This window comes from Onychostoma macrolepis, chromosome 09 (genome assembly GCF_012432095.1).
Source record: "Onychostoma macrolepis isolate SWU-2019 chromosome 09, ASM1243209v1, whole genome shotgun sequence".
Classification (NCBI taxonomy): Eukaryota; Metazoa; Chordata; class Actinopteri; order Cypriniformes; family Cyprinidae; genus Onychostoma; species Onychostoma macrolepis.
This window is the reverse complement of record NC_081163.1, coordinates 8,704,680-8,723,724: the sequence shown is the minus strand read 5'-3', so window position 1 is coordinate 8,723,724 and position 19,045 is coordinate 8,704,680. Positions and strand designations below refer to the sequence as shown.

At 37.4% G+C, this 19,045-nt stretch overlaps 1 protein-coding gene across 19 annotated transcripts in view; it reads right to left on the bottom strand.

Moving 5' to 3' along the window:
- The window catches only part of obsl1b (obscurin like cytoskeletal adaptor 1b), a 44,725-nt gene extending 27,157 nt beyond the window's left edge, over positions 1 to 17,568 (bottom strand). For 10 of the 19 annotated variants that reach the window (XM_058786745.1, XM_058786750.1, XM_058786754.1 and 7 more), the window contains exons 1-13: positions 17,466 to 17,568; positions 15,161 to 15,242; positions 10,485 to 10,516; positions 10,013 to 10,056; positions 7,636 to 9,114; positions 4,069 to 5,184; positions 2,590 to 2,859; positions 2,189 to 2,449; positions 1,776 to 2,081; positions 1,439 to 1,705; positions 1,059 to 1,334; positions 584 to 859; positions 155 to 430 (exon numbers count right to left, since the gene is read on the bottom strand). In XM_058786745.1, coding sequence (XP_058642728.1) covers positions 155 to 430; positions 584 to 859; positions 1,059 to 1,334; positions 1,439 to 1,705; positions 1,776 to 2,081; positions 2,189 to 2,449; positions 2,590 to 2,859; positions 4,069 to 5,083 — 2,947 coding nt within the window. In that variant the 5' untranslated portion in view covers positions 5,084 to 5,184; positions 7,636 to 9,114; positions 10,013 to 10,056; ... (1 more) ...; positions 15,161 to 15,242; positions 17,466 to 17,568. Of the gene's footprint in view, positions 1 to 154; positions 431 to 583; positions 860 to 1,058; positions 1,335 to 1,438; positions 1,706 to 1,775; positions 2,082 to 2,188; positions 2,450 to 2,589; positions 2,860 to 4,068; positions 5,185 to 6,476; positions 7,253 to 7,635; positions 9,115 to 10,012; positions 10,057 to 10,484; positions 10,517 to 15,160; positions 15,243 to 17,465 lie in introns of those variants that run through there. The other 9 variants (XM_058786762.1, XM_058786763.1, XM_058786764.1 and 6 more) reach the window with 4 other exon arrangements.
- Positions 17,569 to 19,045: the final 1,477 nt, after the last annotated feature.

Genomic DNA, 19,045 nt, shown 5'->3' with positions numbered 1-19,045 from the left:
TGACAAAATTGTAAAGCTAAAGCAGAAAAAAATGGTCACAGAGGTACTAAAGAATGTGACAAAAGAGCAGTGCAGAAAGCAATGATTGTTAGTGGCATAATTGCAAAAAGACATAGTTAATTTGTAAGTGAGGAATAAATTTGGCCAAAATCACCTCTTATCTCCACATGAAACTTGATGACATCATCCTTTGTTGTGCAGCTGTACACACCGGCATGGGACGGGTGTGCTGACTGAATACTTAGTGTTCTCATGCAGTCATCTGATTTGAAGTCTACTCCAGATTCTACAAGGAGCTGATCCCCATCTTTGTACCACTGGACCTGTGTAGTACAGTCTGAAACCTCGCACTGCAGAACAATGGGGCAGCCTGCTTCAATGCACTTTCTCCGCTTAACCTCAGGGACAGCAGAGAACCTCACAGGTGGGGCTATGGATATTTTAGAGTGTTTAAGTCCTTACTTTATGGTTTTAATAGTCATTATTAATATAACTAAAAAAAAATCTGTCTAAATCAACTTTGCCATTGTTTGTCAGGCAAAATAAAATTTTAATTTAATTCACTAGTAAGCATTAGAATCACCTTTAACATCCACATTGAAGTGTACAGCATCGCCCCTTGTCTTGCAGCTGTACACCCCTGAGTGGTAAAATTCAGCAGACTGGACAATCAGTTGCCTCTTTGTGCCCTTGGACTTGAAGTCTAGTCCACTTTGTGGTAGAAGTTTCACACCATCTTTATACCAGGAGACCTGGGCGAGTGGATCTGAGAGCTCACATTGCAGTGCTATCGGTGAGCCTGCTTCAATGGACTTGTTCCTCTCATCCTCCGGAAGAATGGAGAACCTCACTGGTGGGGCTATATGTGTTTTGGTTCAGCATTATTTGGTAAACTTTAGAGACTTGGAAGTGCAAGATTCCATTGTTGGACATACTCATTTGATTTTGATTCATAGGAATGCAAATTAATGTTATTAATAAATGCCTTCATTCTTAGATTTCCGACATGTCAACATTATGAAGCTGATTAACAACTTTGAAGAACAGAAAAGACTCACCCTCAACCTCCACGTTAAACCTGATGACGTCATCAATGGCATCGCAACTATAAACTCCTGAGTGGGAGAAATCAGCTGATTGGATGACAATCCTCCTCATTGTTCCCTCTGATTGGATGTGCAGACCCTCCATTGACTGAAGTTCAACACCATTCTTATACCAACGAACTGGAGCCTCAGGGTCTGACAGCTCACAGTAGAGCACTATAGGGTTGCCAACCTCCACAAATTTGTTTCGATCCATTTCAGAAAGTGGAGTGAATTTTACCAGTGGAGCTGATTGATGGGGAATATATAAGCAAGTTCAACAACACAAGTACAACAGTTAATATCCTTATAAATATATCTCAGTGCAAGGAAATCAAAGTTAAGTTGTATACCTTGTATATACAAAGCAGCAGAATCTCGAATTCCGTAGGCAATGAAGGTGATCTCTGCTCCGTTGTCTGTGTCCCGTACCCCACGAATGCGTAGGGACTGGTGTGTACGCGAACGCCTTATGGAGAAACGGTCATCGTCTTGAAGCTGATTTCCATTTAAGAACCAAGTGCCTATAACTGAGGCAGAGAGCTCAATGGTGAAGCAGGCATCCTGGCCCTCTGGCACTAAAGCATCTTGTAGAGGTGCTTGGATTCTGGCAACTGGAACTGGAATTGGGAATAAAATTTGTTAGTGCTTTTTTGTGTATGCAATCGATAGCCTTAAATAGGAGCTTACCAAGGTGAACTGCTCGAGGAAACTCTACATTCCCACTCCTCCCATATTTGTTGACACTGCATATCCGAAATCTGTAGTCTGCCTCGCATGGAACGCTGTCACCAAGAATCTCCACCGAGGTTGCTGAGTCTGTGGTCAAACATTGCAGCCACTCCTGTGAGCCAACCTCTTGCCTCTCAATTATATACCCTGAAGGTGGATTCTTCCGAGAGTCTTGTGCTGGAAACCAGGAAAGGAGAGCTGCATTTGCTCGCTCTGTGTTTATCTGTACCCCGATAGGAAAGCTTGGTGGACAGTGCCTTGCAGCTGAAATTAGCACAAGAGAAGAAGAGTTTAATTGAAAATTAATACATTTGTACATTCTGGAATAGGTGTGTTTACGTATTATTAATTCCAAACAAATGTTTTCTTACCTTTCACCCGTAGCTGCGATGATGTCTTTGATCTACCCACATAGAACATGACCATACCAGAGTCTTGTGGTGTGGTGTTGACAAAAACCAAGATGTGTGTCCTTCCAAAGGATTTGAGAATGGTCTGATGGGTCTCCCTTAGTTCTGTTCCATCTTTGTACCAATGAATGTCCATTTCCTCCTCCTCCACTTCCACACAGAAGGCTGCATTTTCCCCCTCCAGAACGTCAACTTTTCGTGGCAGCTTTCTTACAATGGTACCTTCAAGAGTAAGTTTACATTAAGTACATCAAGGGTGCATTTGATTGAGGTCAATTAAGTTATACAGCTGCAAATGCTCAGAATTAGTTTTTCCCAGGCAGATGCAATAACTGAGTTGTTGTTGATGTTTTTTTTTTTACCTTTGACTGCTACCTCAGCAATACTTCTGCCCCCATCAGCCATCTCACAGAGATATATCCCATCGTCATCAACTCCAATATCACGAATTGTGAGTCGTCGCTTTGTCCCCCACTCCTCCATTCCATATTTGGCTCCAGGCTGTAGACGTCTGTCTTCCAAGTACCACGTGATTGGAACAGAGTCCTCAGGAACTTCACACTCAAGAACAGCCAAGTCTCTCTCCCATACTTGCAAGTCATTCAGTGGTTGCTTAAATCGGACAGGTGGCTCTGTTGTTACAAGATGGAAAGAGCCCAAACAGGAAAGTTCTTAAATTTATTAATTTTTTTTTAATGTCAGTAATGGATAGATCTGCAATATCTCTGCAGTGATGGATTTGCAAAATATCAAATACCTACCCTGCTAACAATGACCAGCATATGTTGTGTTTTGGATGGTGATGTCCTCATCATGCTTTTTAACTAACTAACCAACAAGACTGCCTTGATGGACCAGCTTCAACCAGAAAGACCATGCTTTGCATACATTAGCCTCAACCAGCATAGATATTCATGCTTATAAATTCAAAGTAATCTAGCTGATATTTCCTAATGTGTTAATGAGGTCGTTTGTAATCAGTATTGATGTTGTTTTCATATTGTTAATACTATTACATTTTAGAAAGTAATTGATATACTATTTATACTGAAATGAATATTTTGTCGAATGTTCTTGTTTAAAATATCTAACAATTCTTGAAATGCTATAAATTTACTTGAGAAGCAACCCTGCATAAGATATTTGACTGAAGTATAAACAAGTTTTAAAAAAGTGGGAAAAATTCCTAAAAACGGCTGGTGCCGTTAGGCTTACCTTCAAGATAGAATTCACAAAAACTTATGATTTAACATTTTAGAAATGTTGTTTCTTATTATCTTTTTTATTTTACCTTACTAAAAAGTATATAGCTTTTAAGAATTCTGTCTTAAAGAGTATATGACATCCCTGACAGTATTATAACTATTTTTTTTGTCTTGTTAATGCTTAGGAGTCATACCTTCAGTTTAGACCTGGTGACTTGAAACCCTTTTGAGCTTTATGGAGTTGCCTGGCTCTGATACAATATAGTCATGCAAAGCAATCAGTTTTGACTGTTTGATGGTCCATGTGGGAAATATGAGCTTGCCTCTAGAGATTTTTCTCACATGTGTGGGCCTCAGGCCTTTCAAAGCCTAAGTGACTTTGCAGATATAGGACTGGGTGGAATCTATTTCATGTTAATGAGTTTGGCCAGGTCAGGTAATTTTAAAGCTCCCTTGATGCATTCCATACAACTAAATCATCATAAAAGTTATCGTTGTTTAGGGTACCAAATGCTTAACACAACAGACGGCAACTGGATCCTTAATTGTATAGGCCATATAAAGATTTTGCCAAATTTAGATATATATTAATAAGATCACTTGCATTGATCAAACCCCAAGTCAAGTGACTCTTACCTTTGACGATAAGGTGTACAGCACTCAGGGTTTGCCCTGCTGTGTTTGAAGCAGAACAGACATAAACTCCATTGTCCTGTTGTTTGCAGTAGAGAACTTTAAGTGTGAAGTAACCCTCTCTGTCTTCATACAAAAGATACCGTCTCCCAGACAAGATAAGTCTCCCATCTTTCCTCCATAATATTTCTGGTTTTGGCTTCCCTGTTACATAGCACCGAAACTTTGCATGTTTCCCTTCTGTCACTGCAAACATTTTCACTTTGGCTGAGTTTGGCAGTGGGTCATCTTTCAGCCTTGTCGCAACCTGCCTACCACTTCTCTGTTTTCCCTGATGGGCTTTCCAGTGGCCATTCGTGTATCCGTTACGGTTCCCTTCATCTTCATGTCCTGGTCCAGCATCCACCAAAAGCACAGCCCCTGCCAGACTCTCTCCAAATTCATTCCTGGCCTTACACGTGTACACCCCTCCATCTGGTGCTCTTGTCTTGAAAATCTTTAGTTGGAACCATCCTCCATCCTGATAGCTGATGGCAAAATGTGTGCTTTCAAAGATCTCATTCAACTTCTTGCCATCCTTCTCCCACATCACTTCTGGTCTAGGGTTTCCCCACAGCTTACAGGAGAACACGGCATCGTCTCCTCGTCCAACTCTAGTCGAGAGGGGCTTGATGAGGAAGCGGGGCTTGTTTTCCTCCCGAAATTCCATCTCCTGTGCTTCACCTTCTACTTTCAAAGTGGCTGCTGCGTAGGTCTCTCCAATGCAGTTCTTGGCCTTGCAGATGTATTGCCCACTGTCCTCCATTGTCACAGAATTTATGATAAGGTTATAGACATTGCCATCCTCAAACACCCGGTATCTGCCCTCTGGATGAATCTTCTCATTGTTTCTCTCCCATATAACTGCTGGTCTGGGATCCCCGCCAATCTGGCATTTCAGAACTGCATCTGTACCACTTTGTACTACCACAGGACGAGGGTAGGCCAGGAACCGTGGTGCTCCACCAAACACATCCATCCCTGCTCGCTTGCCAACCTCCGCTCAGATTGACAGGCTACAGGCATTCAGTCTCTATATTACTTTGGAAGAATTTTGTTGTCCAGCTGTTTATCAAGTCTCTGATTGGAAACAAAGAAACTTACATTTAATTTATGCTCTGATAATAACCAACAGTTTCATACGTTGTTTATATAATACAGTATGTGGTATAAATATCAAGTTGAATGCCTTTTTAATTCCAGTCAAAACCCTGAATTTGAATTGAGGTAGCAAACAGGTTGCAGAATTATACATTTTAATCAGGAGGAAATTTTAATGTTCACCAATACCTATATAGTCACACAGTATATCACACTATATATATTCATACAGTAAATCATTGAATTGAAATTAAATTAATGAATGTACAGAATGTTGTTTTTCAGCAATTTTTCTTTTTTTTGTTATCAACTTTTTATTGTTTTTTTACACACATCACAACATCCATTCAAAACAACAAAAAACAAAACAACAGACATATAATAAATACTTTACAGAGTCCAGTCAAAAGGAAGAGAGAGGAACAAAACAAGTCATTCCTTTATATGATCAAGTATGTTAAAGGAAAAACACTGCCAAGCATCAATAGTAGAGGGCTTGGCCCCATTAATTTGCGCTGTTGTACATTCACAAGTCACTATTTTCAGGAGGCTATGGATCCAATATGTTTTTCCACACATGTGCGGTGTAAACCAGTTCTGTATTATTGTCTTCTTCGCAGCTGTAAAACCAGCAAACAACATTCTCTTTTGTATTAAGCTTATACAGAGACCAGAATCATCATTAAGAAGACACAGACTTGGGTTAGCAAAGCAATACCAGGTTTACATGTGTTCATAGATTAATGACGATAGGACATTCCCAAAACATATGAAGAAAAGTACCTGATGATGCAGTATTACATATATGGCAGTTCAAATTTGGTTGTAGTTTCATTTTAAATCTTTTGTAAGGAGTTATGTATGCTCTATGAATGATGGTTTTTCAGCGATGTTTCAATGTCAGTACACATTACGGATAAATACAACTTTATTTGCTCATTTATATACATGTGAATCATAATTATTATATTTTTCATTCCACTTAAAAGCAGAAGTAGACTTGGCACTGGATCTGACAAATGATGTCTGCCATCATTTACTAAAGTAATATAGTTCAGTGTTTGTTCAGCCTTTCGAGCAATGACTTGACCTGTTCGTAGCATTAGTTGTCTAACTGTATTTGCCTTTTCAGAAAATGAAACATTTATAACCAAAAATTTCATATCTTAATCATTTTGAAAAACTGCTTCAGCTATTTCTCAAATTGTCAACAATCTGCTAAAGTATATAGGCTCATTAAAAACTAGTTGAGTTTTGATATGTGTACTAACCGCATTTGATGGTGTAGGCTCTCCCCAGAGAGAAAGGCTTCTAGGACACCAGAGTATTAATGGCCAGAACTTTCTTAGATATTATGCCTTGTGTGAGAAGTGGTGAACCATCTTTTAGCCATACTGCAACAGCGACCACAACACATAACTAACAGCTGGTGCTGTATTTCAATGGGAAAGTGCTTTATATAGTATGCCCTAAATAAAGACCTGTGAGAGGGCATGTGTCAGGTATCACAAAGCACACTACAGAACACGCGTGCACATACAACACAGGTCTCACACACTCACGCAGGACACACCCAATGGGGACCTCTCAATCAAAATATGCTATGCCTCTCTCACACCCCTTTTAGAAAATGCAGTGACGAATTTAGGTGTTAAATGTCATTGTCAAAATTAGTTTGTTTCTCATTCGTTTCAAGAAAGAAACACTTGCTCTGTACTTTTAAGTGATATCTTCCTCTGAAAGTATCCTCTGTTGCATATGAAGCAAACCAGACCGTGTTGGTTTAATATGCCCTCATATGATATATATTTTTTTATGTGTGGCTTCTCAATTTCAATCACGCTGCATGTTTGGCCTCTGAAGTGTACAGGGGAATGTTTATACACCCGGGCTAGTTTATCTGTTTTAGGATGGCAGAACACATGAATCGCTAGTCCTGGGAATCTATGACGCACAGCGGACTTCAGGAAAACGATCTGGTGTCCTCTTCAGAACCTTAAACGTCTGCTGGTAATTCATCATGCTACGCATTGAGGTTTGTGCTACGCTACAAACAAGACAACAACACATGATATAAGTAACACAAAAACTACCTTATAAAAATCTCCCTAGAATACACTAACCCTATTACTATATACTCTATGTATCCACTGCATAGTGTATATACTGTATTGTCCAAATGAAGAAAACAGGTGTTCAGATGTTCCGTGATAAAGTCAACATTAAACGAACTCATATCAGAAAGAAACAAACAGGGAAGATACTCCGATTATATCACCAATTGGGATTAATGTTAAAGGTTTAAATGTATAGCATCGACAATTTCCCTTAGGACTTTAAAAGGAGATTAACCTCCTGTTTGTGCTCCTAAATGAATTAGACTGGCCTTTGACCTCAGGGAAACTTCACTTTGTAACAAACATATCCTACCTCTCTTAAGTCCTTAGAGACAACTGTCAATATACATTCCGTGGCAACCAGCTTCTCCTGCTTCACTGGCCCTCACTTCCAGCGGTAGTGGTTTTTTAAAAGAATAATCCTTTTCCACTTTGGTAAGTCCTCCTCATTAACATCTAGTCAGTGTCACCTGCCCATTTTGCCAAAGCTTTTACATGCCCCTTCTAAGATGATTTTAGCCTTGTCAGACAGCTTTCCTTTGAACGCTCCAGCAGTCCCACAATCTCTGTGCCGTTTAGTCCTGAGACACCCCTAGTGTCATTGTTCGTAGAAGACCGCTAAATGCTTTTGCAGCTGCTGCTGTCCCCTAAAAATACTGGCAGCCTCGATGACAGCAGTGAAGATAAGTCAGGCTCTCCATTCACTTGCTCGCAGTGGCTAAAGATAGGTTGGATGGCTCGTCCTGAGCAGATTGCTTGACTTACTTGAGACCTTGCAATAAAACTTAAGGAGAAGGGCAGTAGCCTTCTGGCCTCCTGAAAACCTCAGCATTTAGCTGAATGTTCAGATCTTTTTTTTTTTTTTTTTTTTTTTGTGGCATCACCGCCAGCGTAGCCATCCAAAGGCATTCAGAGACAGAAACCGCAGAGGATTCCTGGTAATGGCCATAATTTTATGGGATCTGTCATCAGCCTTAGTAGAGGTGTAGCCCTACAAATGTCTAAGACAAGTATGCTGATCACATGTACTCTGGCCTGTTTAAAAACGACAACAACATTTGATGCAAATGGCGTAATGTGTCTGCTATCAACTGGTGTGACATAGCCAAAAGCGCTATTTCGAAATGCATCATGCATTTCACTGTCAGAGAAGGTACAGCGAATTGTCCTTAAATAAACTAAACAACTGTGAAATGCCTTTGTGGAAATATCTAAAAACGCAGCGTTCAAAGAACAGATCCAGAGGGGAGTTGCATGCACGTGTGATTGGGCTTATGAATGTGTGAGGGTGAACACAGAGAGCAGTGACCCCTCAGCTGTTTAGAGGCTCACGTCTCACAGGCTCAACGCTGCCTCCTCTGATTTCAGCCATTGGAAGTAATCTGATCTTACCCTGAACCCTGAAACCAGCATCCTGGCAATGAAACGGTTTGTACAAGCCACTTTGTGAAAACCTGCAGGGATTAGCGGTCCTCTTTTTGAAACTTCCAAATTCCACCAGCTGCTAAAGAAGATATTAGCAAGTGTGTCGTTTCTTTATGTGTTGCAACCTGTTGCAATATGGACTGTGCAAAAGGAATAACTGTAAAAACAACATCGAGAGTCTGTTAATAGCCATGCTTTGCTGATAAAGACCCGGTGAAATCACAAGACAAGCCCAGTTATCTTCTGTGTTGACGTATATTCAGTTCAAACAAGAAGTTTGAGTAAAATCTGTCTTTATGTTGGATATGAATGCGATTTGCTTCTTGCCAACCAGATGCAGGTGTATAGGGTCATCAATATATGTGGCCTGTTTGGTAGAAAAAGAATGGAATTTAAATACACGTATCTGAAGAGATTTAGAAGTACTTTACAGTAGCATAAGCTCATAGATGTAAATTCCACTTTTGATACCTTCTATATGAGACCTGTAACTTGTAGATTTTTTTCTTTGTCTTGCTGTACAACACCCCAGATGTAAAATAAGTTGAATAAGCCTAAATTCGCCATCAGTTGTATACAGTATAACACCTTTTTTGTAGCTTATGTTTGAAATAAGTATTAGAACTTTATTTTTATTTCAACTTTGTTTACTGTTGCAGTATGATAAAAATAAATAACAATTTGTTATTTATAGTGGTTTGATAATGGCAAGTGTAAGTGCATCTCTGGAGAGCACCAAACTGCTCTCTCCTTCCCTCTACTGGCAGGAGAACTGCTACAGCTGTCAATACCCAGTTAGCTTATTTTAAATAGACTCCTTATTCAATTCTTAACAATTTTGTCTGAAACCTTTTACCTCATGATTCCAAATAATAAAATATAAATCTGTCTTTCCCCCAATAATCAGTCATTTCTTTTCTAGTTAGACCTACATAGCAAACTGAAGTTTTAAATCTAAAGCAAACCCACAAATGTCTCGCAAAGTTCTTTTGTATCCAGGTAGAAGATTTCTCATTTTAAAAAGTGTCGTCATTGCTTTCTTCTGACCTGCTCTGACATGTTGTAAGATCTTGGCTGCATGCCTGCTAGAACTATCCAAACATATTCTAGCCATTTGTTTACAAAGGTGGCCGCTGGTCCGACAAGTGATATCTCCTTTTCGTAGAAAACATTGGTTTATCTATGGTAACCAAGCATGTAATAGATGGAGGCACAGAGATGAAGATATGTTATGAAGCTAAAAAGTGTAAAATGTCTCTACTCACAATATTATTCAGATGGTTTAGTTCTGAGCTCCCCAAAGAGTGATCTGCAATAAACAATGAACCATGAATACTGGGCAAGTAGTCAAGAAATGAATGTCGTTCATAGACAAAACATATATAATTTTCAATTTTCATTATTCAGTACTCTATTATTGCAGTTATTCTGCTGAATGTGTTCAATCATGGTACTGCACTGTAAAAAGTGATAAGTTAACTTAACTTTAAAAAAATTGAGGAAACCCGTTGCCTTAAAATTTTTAAGTAAATTGTAATAAAAAAAAAATAAGTTAAGTGAATTGTCAAGTTCACGTAACTTAAAAAAACAAACAAAATGATTTACCTAATAATTTTAAGACAACGGGTTTCCTCAATTTTTTTTAAGTTAAGTCAACTTATCACTTTTTACAGTGTGCTGCTGGGAGTATCTTTTATAATAAATTTTTTTTTCTTTTCCAAAAGTTGGTATACTTACATGGTTTGTTTACAGAGGAGACAACTGTTTTACTGAAGAGCAAGAGAAAAGAAAAAATCAAGGTAATTATTGATGCTTTTTAACAGTTTTATTCATTATTTTTACAGTCTGATTTTCTGAGATCATGCATAAATTGTGAAAATATTATTTATGGTTTATTCCAAACAACAAAAAATGTTCGATGTGGGGAAATGTTATTGGCTTAAATAATCACAGATGTCTTACTGTAGAAATTAAACTAATGAATGTGTGAAAAGTACCATAGAAACCACTTGGCCATGTATCTAATGACCCAATATAATATGCAGTCGGCAGATTTTCACGGGTGTAAGTGATCTGATGAATAACACTTTTGACGTTTCATGGGATGGAATAAGCTGATAAACTAATAAACGTAAAGCACAGATAGTTTCCCCAGGCTCCAAATACTTTCTCAGATTGCCTTCTGAAACATGAACGGACATGAATGTTGAATGTGTACAGCAGCACATCTTTAGCAAAGGATGTCAGAATACCAAGAAAATGTCTGATTTGAAAATATGCATGTCCCATTCATTGCACTTCTGTTGCAGATGAGCACGTTTGATTTTGACATTGTGAAAGAATGTTCTAGGTGACGTGCTGAAATGAGGATCTTTTCAGGTAACTGAAAAAATGTACCCGATTTGTTTTTGAAGATCTATTGATGCGATCGTTTCTCTTGCTGTCGCTTCAGTTGGTTCATGCATTTTAGACGCTGGAGCGTCAACACATCAAACGGCTGGTTTCTAGTCGTGACAGCGTTTACCTGTGTATCGCTAAGTCAGAGTGACATAAACCTGGCATGACCTCTCAGTTTCCATAACGCAAAGCCATCCATTTTCACTATTTGTTTTTCCTACATCTACCTCACTGTTTCCTCATGATTTCAAATTGAGCCTGGCAAGTCTATTCCTATACGACCTTGCTGATCTACAGCAGAGCCAAGCTGTCATTTAATATTACTACCTCTGCAAATCGCAAGAGCACAAAAATTAATCCTGCCGTTCTACTGTGTTGAAAGAAAACAGTTGATGCATATATATCAGACAGTTGCACGGCCCTGGCAATACAAATGAATTCACATAATGCTGCCTGGATGCTAAATGCCTGTAGTGCCCTGTCTCTACTTGCTTGTTTTTTTTTTGCCAGGAAACATTTCAGCTGGAAGGTGTCTGACTGAGCCGAGCCATTACGAACTGTCTGCCTAGTTATTAATTTGTTTAAACATGTTCACATTTAAAGCACAGTCTCTTTAATCTGAATAAAGATTAATGTTTTAATACCCTGTAGGTAAAGTAGGCCAGATTGTTCACACATGAAGAATTGATAGTCTTGCAGTTCATTTGGTAGCCACTGTGTGGTGATAAAGAATCAGTAGCTATGCAGTAGTTCTCAGACTTTGTCAGTCCTTCCTTTGGTCAGTCTTTTAATGGTCTAGCTTCATTCTTTTGTTTTATTCTAAATGTCATCTTTACTTGTTTTATAGACAACATTTTCAAAAGAAAACCCTTTCTTTAAATAATCCTTCAACTTTTCAGAAAGACTTAACTAACACTTTATAATAAGGCTAATTAACTTAATGCTTTTGCATTTTAGTGGCATTTATTCATCTAAATTACAGTAATATATGCATATTATAAAATATAAGTATTACAAACAATAATTTTCATGATTAATTCACATTTCATGTTTAAATTAAATTAACTAATGTTAATGTATGTGACCTGAAATATCATGTATTAGCATATATAGAAATAAACATTAACCTTCACTAATAAATTATGTACAAATACTGTTCATTGTTAGTTCAGGAAACCTAGTAATGTATATTAACTAATGTTTTACGAGCTGTAGTATATAGCAGGTTAATAATAGAAAGGATCTGTCTATTTATCTATTATATCTGATGAAATTGCGCTTTGTATATTAAATAGTTCATTTGTTCATTTGTTTCTATAGTCTAGGTGCCAATGGCCTCTGCTCTTAAGCCCGAGACACTGCACGATTTTCGGCTGTCCCAGAAGAAAGATTGGCATCGTGAAACAATCGTGGCGAATCAGAAATCACCACGATTGTTTAAGGATGCAGTCTTTCGTCTGGGACAGCCGAAAATCGTGCAGTGTGTCTCGGGCTTAACAGATGGAAGATGACCCGAATGGAAGGCGTCAGGAATTTTGATGGCCTTGTGAGCCCTGGACAGCACTAACTACCTGCCTCCAGGCACAGAAGTTGAGGTCTAGGGTGGTAGCTGAAGGTATGCTGGCCTACATGTGTGAACAAGGCAGTCAGCAGGAGCACCTGGAACCAAATTATGCAGATTCCACTCAGGTGCTTGCATTGAGAGTATTCATAACCTGATGTTTTTCCGTTGAATATTTTGTTTAAAATCACAATAATTCAACGTTTCCTTTCTGAGCTCTAGTTTTGTTTTTCACAAACGTTCTCAGACCCAGTTTTGGTTATGATGCTCATTCAGAAAATTAATCAGACATGATTTGTGGTTCATGACGTAGAGCAAATTTCAATGTCTTCTCAGCCACACATAATTAAGCAACAAGTGATGAACACTGTCTTTGCTAAATACTGTGTTTTTTTCTTGTTTAGGACACTTTGACAAAACATTTAAGAGTAGGTGTTATATCTAGATAGGTAGACTATTATAGGTCTTTATTTTTACTGTTGAATGCTGAATGTGACAGAAGTGATTGTGAAAACCAACATAAAGGTATCTTAGAAACTTGAACTATTTCTGAATTTATATACAGCAGCACATCATTTAATAATGCCTGCACATTCTTGCTCTTGAGGCACATTGTAGCTCTTGTATCACAGTTTTTGGTATTATGTTAATACCTAAAGATTCAAGTTAATGAGAGCTTTTTTGGAGACCTTTCTCATACAATAAACAGCGGAAAACTTATCTCATCTGAAATTCTTACATTTACTAGATTTACGCACCTTACCCAACCTGAGGCGAAAGGCCCCTCGTCCTGATTCCACAATCAGATAACAGAATTCTTTCATGAAAGTCATTGTTAGCCATTGCCTCACCCAAATAACTAAAAGTGTGGCCCTAGATCCATAGTTTAAGACATACTGTGAATAATGTACTAAAAATGCAAGGAGACATATTTAAGGACTTATTACATTGTTCTCTTGTCAATTTTGATCTTTGTAAATGTTTTTGAAAGAAGTCTCTTAGGCTAACACGACTGCATTTTATTTGATCAAAAATACAGTAAAAACAGTCAAATTTAAATGCACTGTTTTCGATTTAAATATATTTTAAATTGTAATTTATTCAGCAGCCATTATTACAGTCTTTAATGTTACATAATACTTCTTAAATGCTGATTTGTTGCTCAAAAAGCTTTCGATGTTGAAAACAGCTGTGCTGCTTATTATTTGTGTGGAAACTGAAAATGGAAACATTTTCAAAATACTTTCATGAATAGAACTTTCAAAAGAACAGCATTTATTTGAAATATATTTTCTGTAACATTTTAATTAATTCAATTTTAATATTAATTATTTTTTATATTTTAAATATTAAAATTAAATTTTACGTATCTTTATTGTCAGTTTTTATCATTTAATGCATCCTTACTGAAAGTATTCATTTGTTAAAAAACTAAATTCTTACTGACCTCAATATTTTAAACATTACTGTATAGTGTTCCAATAACACATACACTGTAAAAAATTTCAGACCTCCCCAACTCAAAATTTTCTAGTGACTGATTACATCTAAATTTTTCCATTGGCCCAATTGAATTTCTGCGAATTGAATTTTTTCAATTGTGGCAACAGTCTGTTAACATTGGCTCAATGAGAAATAATATGTTGAGCCAATTGGAAAAACATTAAATCTACCAAACCTTGTTATTGGCCCAATTAAATATTTTAAATAGTAGTAGCATACATTTTTTGTTTTACCTAATCTAAAAATGTATATTGGCAAATTTATATTGCTAAAGCAACCTTACTGAATTGTTTATTCCCTGTTGTCCCAAAAGAAAAACTCTTGCGTTGCTTCATAAAATTTAGGTTAAACCACTGGACTCACACTGAATACTTTAATGATGTCTTTCATACTGTTCTGGAACTTGAATGTGTAAGTTGCATAGCTTCCTATGGAGGGTCAGAGAGTGCTTGGATTTATCAAAAATATCTTAATGTGTGTTCTGAAGAAGACTGAAGGTCTTACGGGTTTGGGTATGACATGAGGGTGAGTAATTAATGACAATTTCCATTTTTGGTGAACTAACCTTTTACTGTAAATCCTTGATGTACTCCATGTTGAGTGCACACAATAATCCAAAGAGTACAATAAATACATTTACAAAGTCTCCTAAGTTGTAAAGCACCGCCTCCTCTTCCAGGACAACGGAGACATTTAGCACACTTGACAGGGCTCTTGAAGTGCAACTGCTGCTGCTTACTATTCCAATTTTCATTGCTATTTTATATAATTTTTAAAGAGCCATTGGAGAACCACACAACTGCAATGTCAATATAAGTCTACTTATAACTTCAATAACTTATGCAGCCTGCATTACACAGAGCCACGTCACACAAATTACATCTAGGAGCTCATAGTATTTGACACTAATATGGAATTAACATATTCAATAAGAACTGAGTTAAATACTCACTGTGAAATTCATAGTGGTTCCTTTATAACACTTCTGACTAAATGGTGCCTCGTAAGCTCAGACCTAGCAATGGTGGGTTACACTGAGGGGAACAAAAAACATTGTTACAGCAGAAACGTTTTCCTTGTGTCTCATACATTTAATATAATAATCATAATGTGAAATAAAAATAAATTGGTTCAATAAATAGTAACTTTAGGTAACCGAGAGATAGAGGTGTGCGATATTGACAAAAATTATATCTCAATATTTTCTGGGATTTTATCGATAACAATAATTAGATTTCTGTCTCTACGTTACATGGTCGCGCTCTCTGTACCGCGCGCACAGCGGAGTTCCGCCCCGGTTCGCGCGCGCACACACACACACACACACACACAAACGTAAGCGCACACAGAAGTGAGCACACTCCCACTCCTATTTGTAAATATTAAGCAGCAAAACGACTATTTAAATATGACTTCTGCCTGTCTACACGAACAATATCTCCAGAACTGCTCTGAGAGTCACTTCATGAGCATTTGACCGTTTCATTTGAGAAAAACTATCCTCATATCATATACACACAGAAATGTAAAGGTATTCACGGCAACCCGTCAAAATAAAAGTTCGGTTTCATTTGAAGACACTGGGCAGAACGTAATAGACTACTACTATTAAAACCTTATCTTTAAGGAATAATCATACAATGTCTTCAATGTTATTATCAATATTAGATCCCCTTTATTTTCCAAAAAATAAGATGTTTAATTTTTATTCATTAAAATATAAATTAAAGGTCTGTTTTTATGTCGGGAAAAAAACGGAACATAGGGGAAACACTGAAATGTGAAATTAAAACCGCCAGTAGGTGGCAGTCACTGTTAATAAGCGAGTCATTGCGATTGAACCGAATCATTTAAACGGTTGATTCATTTAGGAACCAAACACCAACATGTTGCTCAGAGATGCAAATTGTAATTATTTTTTGTTGGCGAAATAGAGCAAAAACAGCCAATACTGTGTCTAAAACGTAAGTCCCTTAATATTATCATCTTGTTTATTGAACTGCTGTATAAAATCAATATCACATTTGTAATAATGTTGCTTTGTGGAAGAAAAAACGTCACTCTTCGTGTGATACTGATTAACCATTTGAAATTATGTAAATATATACATTTTCTGCCCCCATATCTTGGATTTTGTGATCATTCTAATAATTTTAATAATAGACTGAATCATGCAGTGAAAGACACTCTAATGCGCACGCGCAATAGTCTAACCTTCATCACGTAATGTATGTGTGCAGTCTGTAGGTGTGTTTTGTTTGGTTTTTTCGATATAACGTTACTCATAATGTCAAACCCCACATCATTAAAACAGCAATTACGATATTATCGCAGAAGATATAATGTATAGCCTATCGCACACCCCTACCGAGAGATCAGTATGAGCTAAACTAGGTTATTATAACGCCAAAATGACATGAGTACAGGCGTGAATTCACCGTTAGGCCGTGTTCACACTTGGCGTCTTTTTTGAAGCTGCCAGCGTCTGTTTTACATTATAATCCTATGGAGTAAACCGTGTTTTTCTGCACGGTTTACTCTTTTTCTTTTTCTGCAGCTCAGAGCGTCTTTTCGAGTTGAAAAAAAGTTTAACTTTTCTGAAAAAAACGCCCTACGTCAAGCGCCTTTTTGACAGCTGACCAATGACAAGCGTGGCAAGTCGTTTCCATAACAACAAAACAACAAGAAAAAAGCAGAAGATAGCCGGTAGACAGATCGTACTAGTTTCGGAGCACAAGGAACAGTATGAAACCGTGCATCATCCAACCGGACCTCCTGGACTAAATTGTTGGTAGCACCATACAGTTTCCTTCTCCGTATAATGTCACGCTCCCACAAACGCCGTTGTGAACCGACACCCTCCCCGTTAACTTCAAAAGCCGACATTTCTGCAGCACACAGCGCTAGCTACAGTTGCAGCTGTTGTTATAGCAACAAAAGACGCCCTCGGCTGCTATTTGTAACCAAAACGCTGCCAGCTTTTTATTTTACTAAAAAAGCGCTCTTGTCGACTTTTTCTAGTCAAAAAAGACGCCAAGTGTGAACACGGCCTTATTCTGCAAAATACAATGTAATTTATATGAAATCCTAAAGTAAAACATTCAGAAACTCTGTTTAATTCGTTTAGCGAATATTACGTTAATTTATCAGAGGCCGTAATGTAATACCCACGCTTTTCTTTTTTATGTTGAAATTACTGAGACCTGCACTCTGTTTAACTTAAACATGACTTAATAAAGACAAAGTTCAGTACTCACCATAACTTTAATGATGGAAAATTCCGTCTGGAAATGATGTTTTGTTGCTTCTCAGCATCGGCTCCGCTCTCTCGCGCAGACATTTGAATTCACTACACCAACGGTTTCTCTCAGGCGCATGCGTATACGCGTTTTTTGGTGCAAGGCTTGTTGGGCCAACACAGATTTTTCACTTCTGCTTGATAGATTGGCTGAGCACAATTTAATATGTTCGGTGAATATATATTTTTTATTTTAACTTCAGACCTTCAGATAAAATTAGTGCAATGTATTTTTTTGTTTGGGGGTAATTTTTGGGAAGCGATTTGTTGAGTCAATGTTTATTTTTCAGTTTCCACAATTTTTTTTACAGTGTAGGGATTTTCTGCCAATACTACATGAATGCACATATTGCTAAATATTATGTCAAACAAAAAAACCCAACAAAAAACAAAAACAACAACTTTGAAACAATTTTCCCATTGTTCTGCATCAAGTCCCAACTGTGGCATTCCTTAAGAATAGAGCAGCATACATGGATCATTCATCAGCTCAGCCTCAAATGTCATATTAGTGGAATTTGAGTCACTATTCTAAAAGTTAAAAAATGAAATCCACTCTTGACAGAAAAAAATCCATAACTAGACCAGACACATTCATCTCGAAACAGAACAGTCTTTGATGATTGACGTTCCCAAATAGAATGAATTCAAAGGGCCTATGTTTGAAACAGAACTGCAGATTATTTCTGCACAACAGCAGCACAATACAAACCAAGAGGGAAATGATTGGAGCTTAGCTGGAGGACATGGATGAGCACAAAGAAGCACGTTTTTTGAGCAAAAATTGACTGACGAGATGAGGATGTTCTATCACCAAGTGTAAACCAACTACAACTTGGTTGGAACAGGTGGAACAAACTGTAAAATGATCTTGACCCTGTTTGTTCTTTGACGCACAATAGCTCAGTAAAACACATTTATGTTCTATTTGAAAATTATTTTGCCTGGAACCACATGTAGGGCTGTGTGTCTTTATAGCTCAGTTAAGTCAAGATATTTTGAACATGAAAGTGTTTTTGTTTATCTCATCTCTAGATACAAGATTCTTCAACAATGAAAAACCAGTTTGTAGTTTGGCTTGAGTTTGTATTTTTTTTTCTGTTGAGTTCTTCTCATGAGTTGTTTAAATTAGTACTCACATTTTGTCAACAATAAAAAGGTTAAATAATGGTTAAATGTAAAAAAGAAAAGAAAAAAAAAGCACTTATAATTGAATTTGGGGGGGATTATACAACATAACTTGATTTTTTTGAGACATGCCTTTATTAACTCCAGGTGTAGAACCAAGATGTTTATAACTTTTTTCTGTTCGTGGTATAGGGCTGTGAGTGTTTGACACCTATGTCACTTTGAAAACTAAACTAAACCTATGGTAAGCACAAAGATTTTTTTTTCTATTTTCCCATGAAATTTACCATTAAAGCCCAGCTTGGGAAAGAACAGCTTTTCTTCTCAACTAGTGAACTGCGAAATGACTGATAATTGTAAAAAAATGCTGTCTTGGCGCTAGGAGTTTTATGTGTTGTGTCTGGTGAAAGG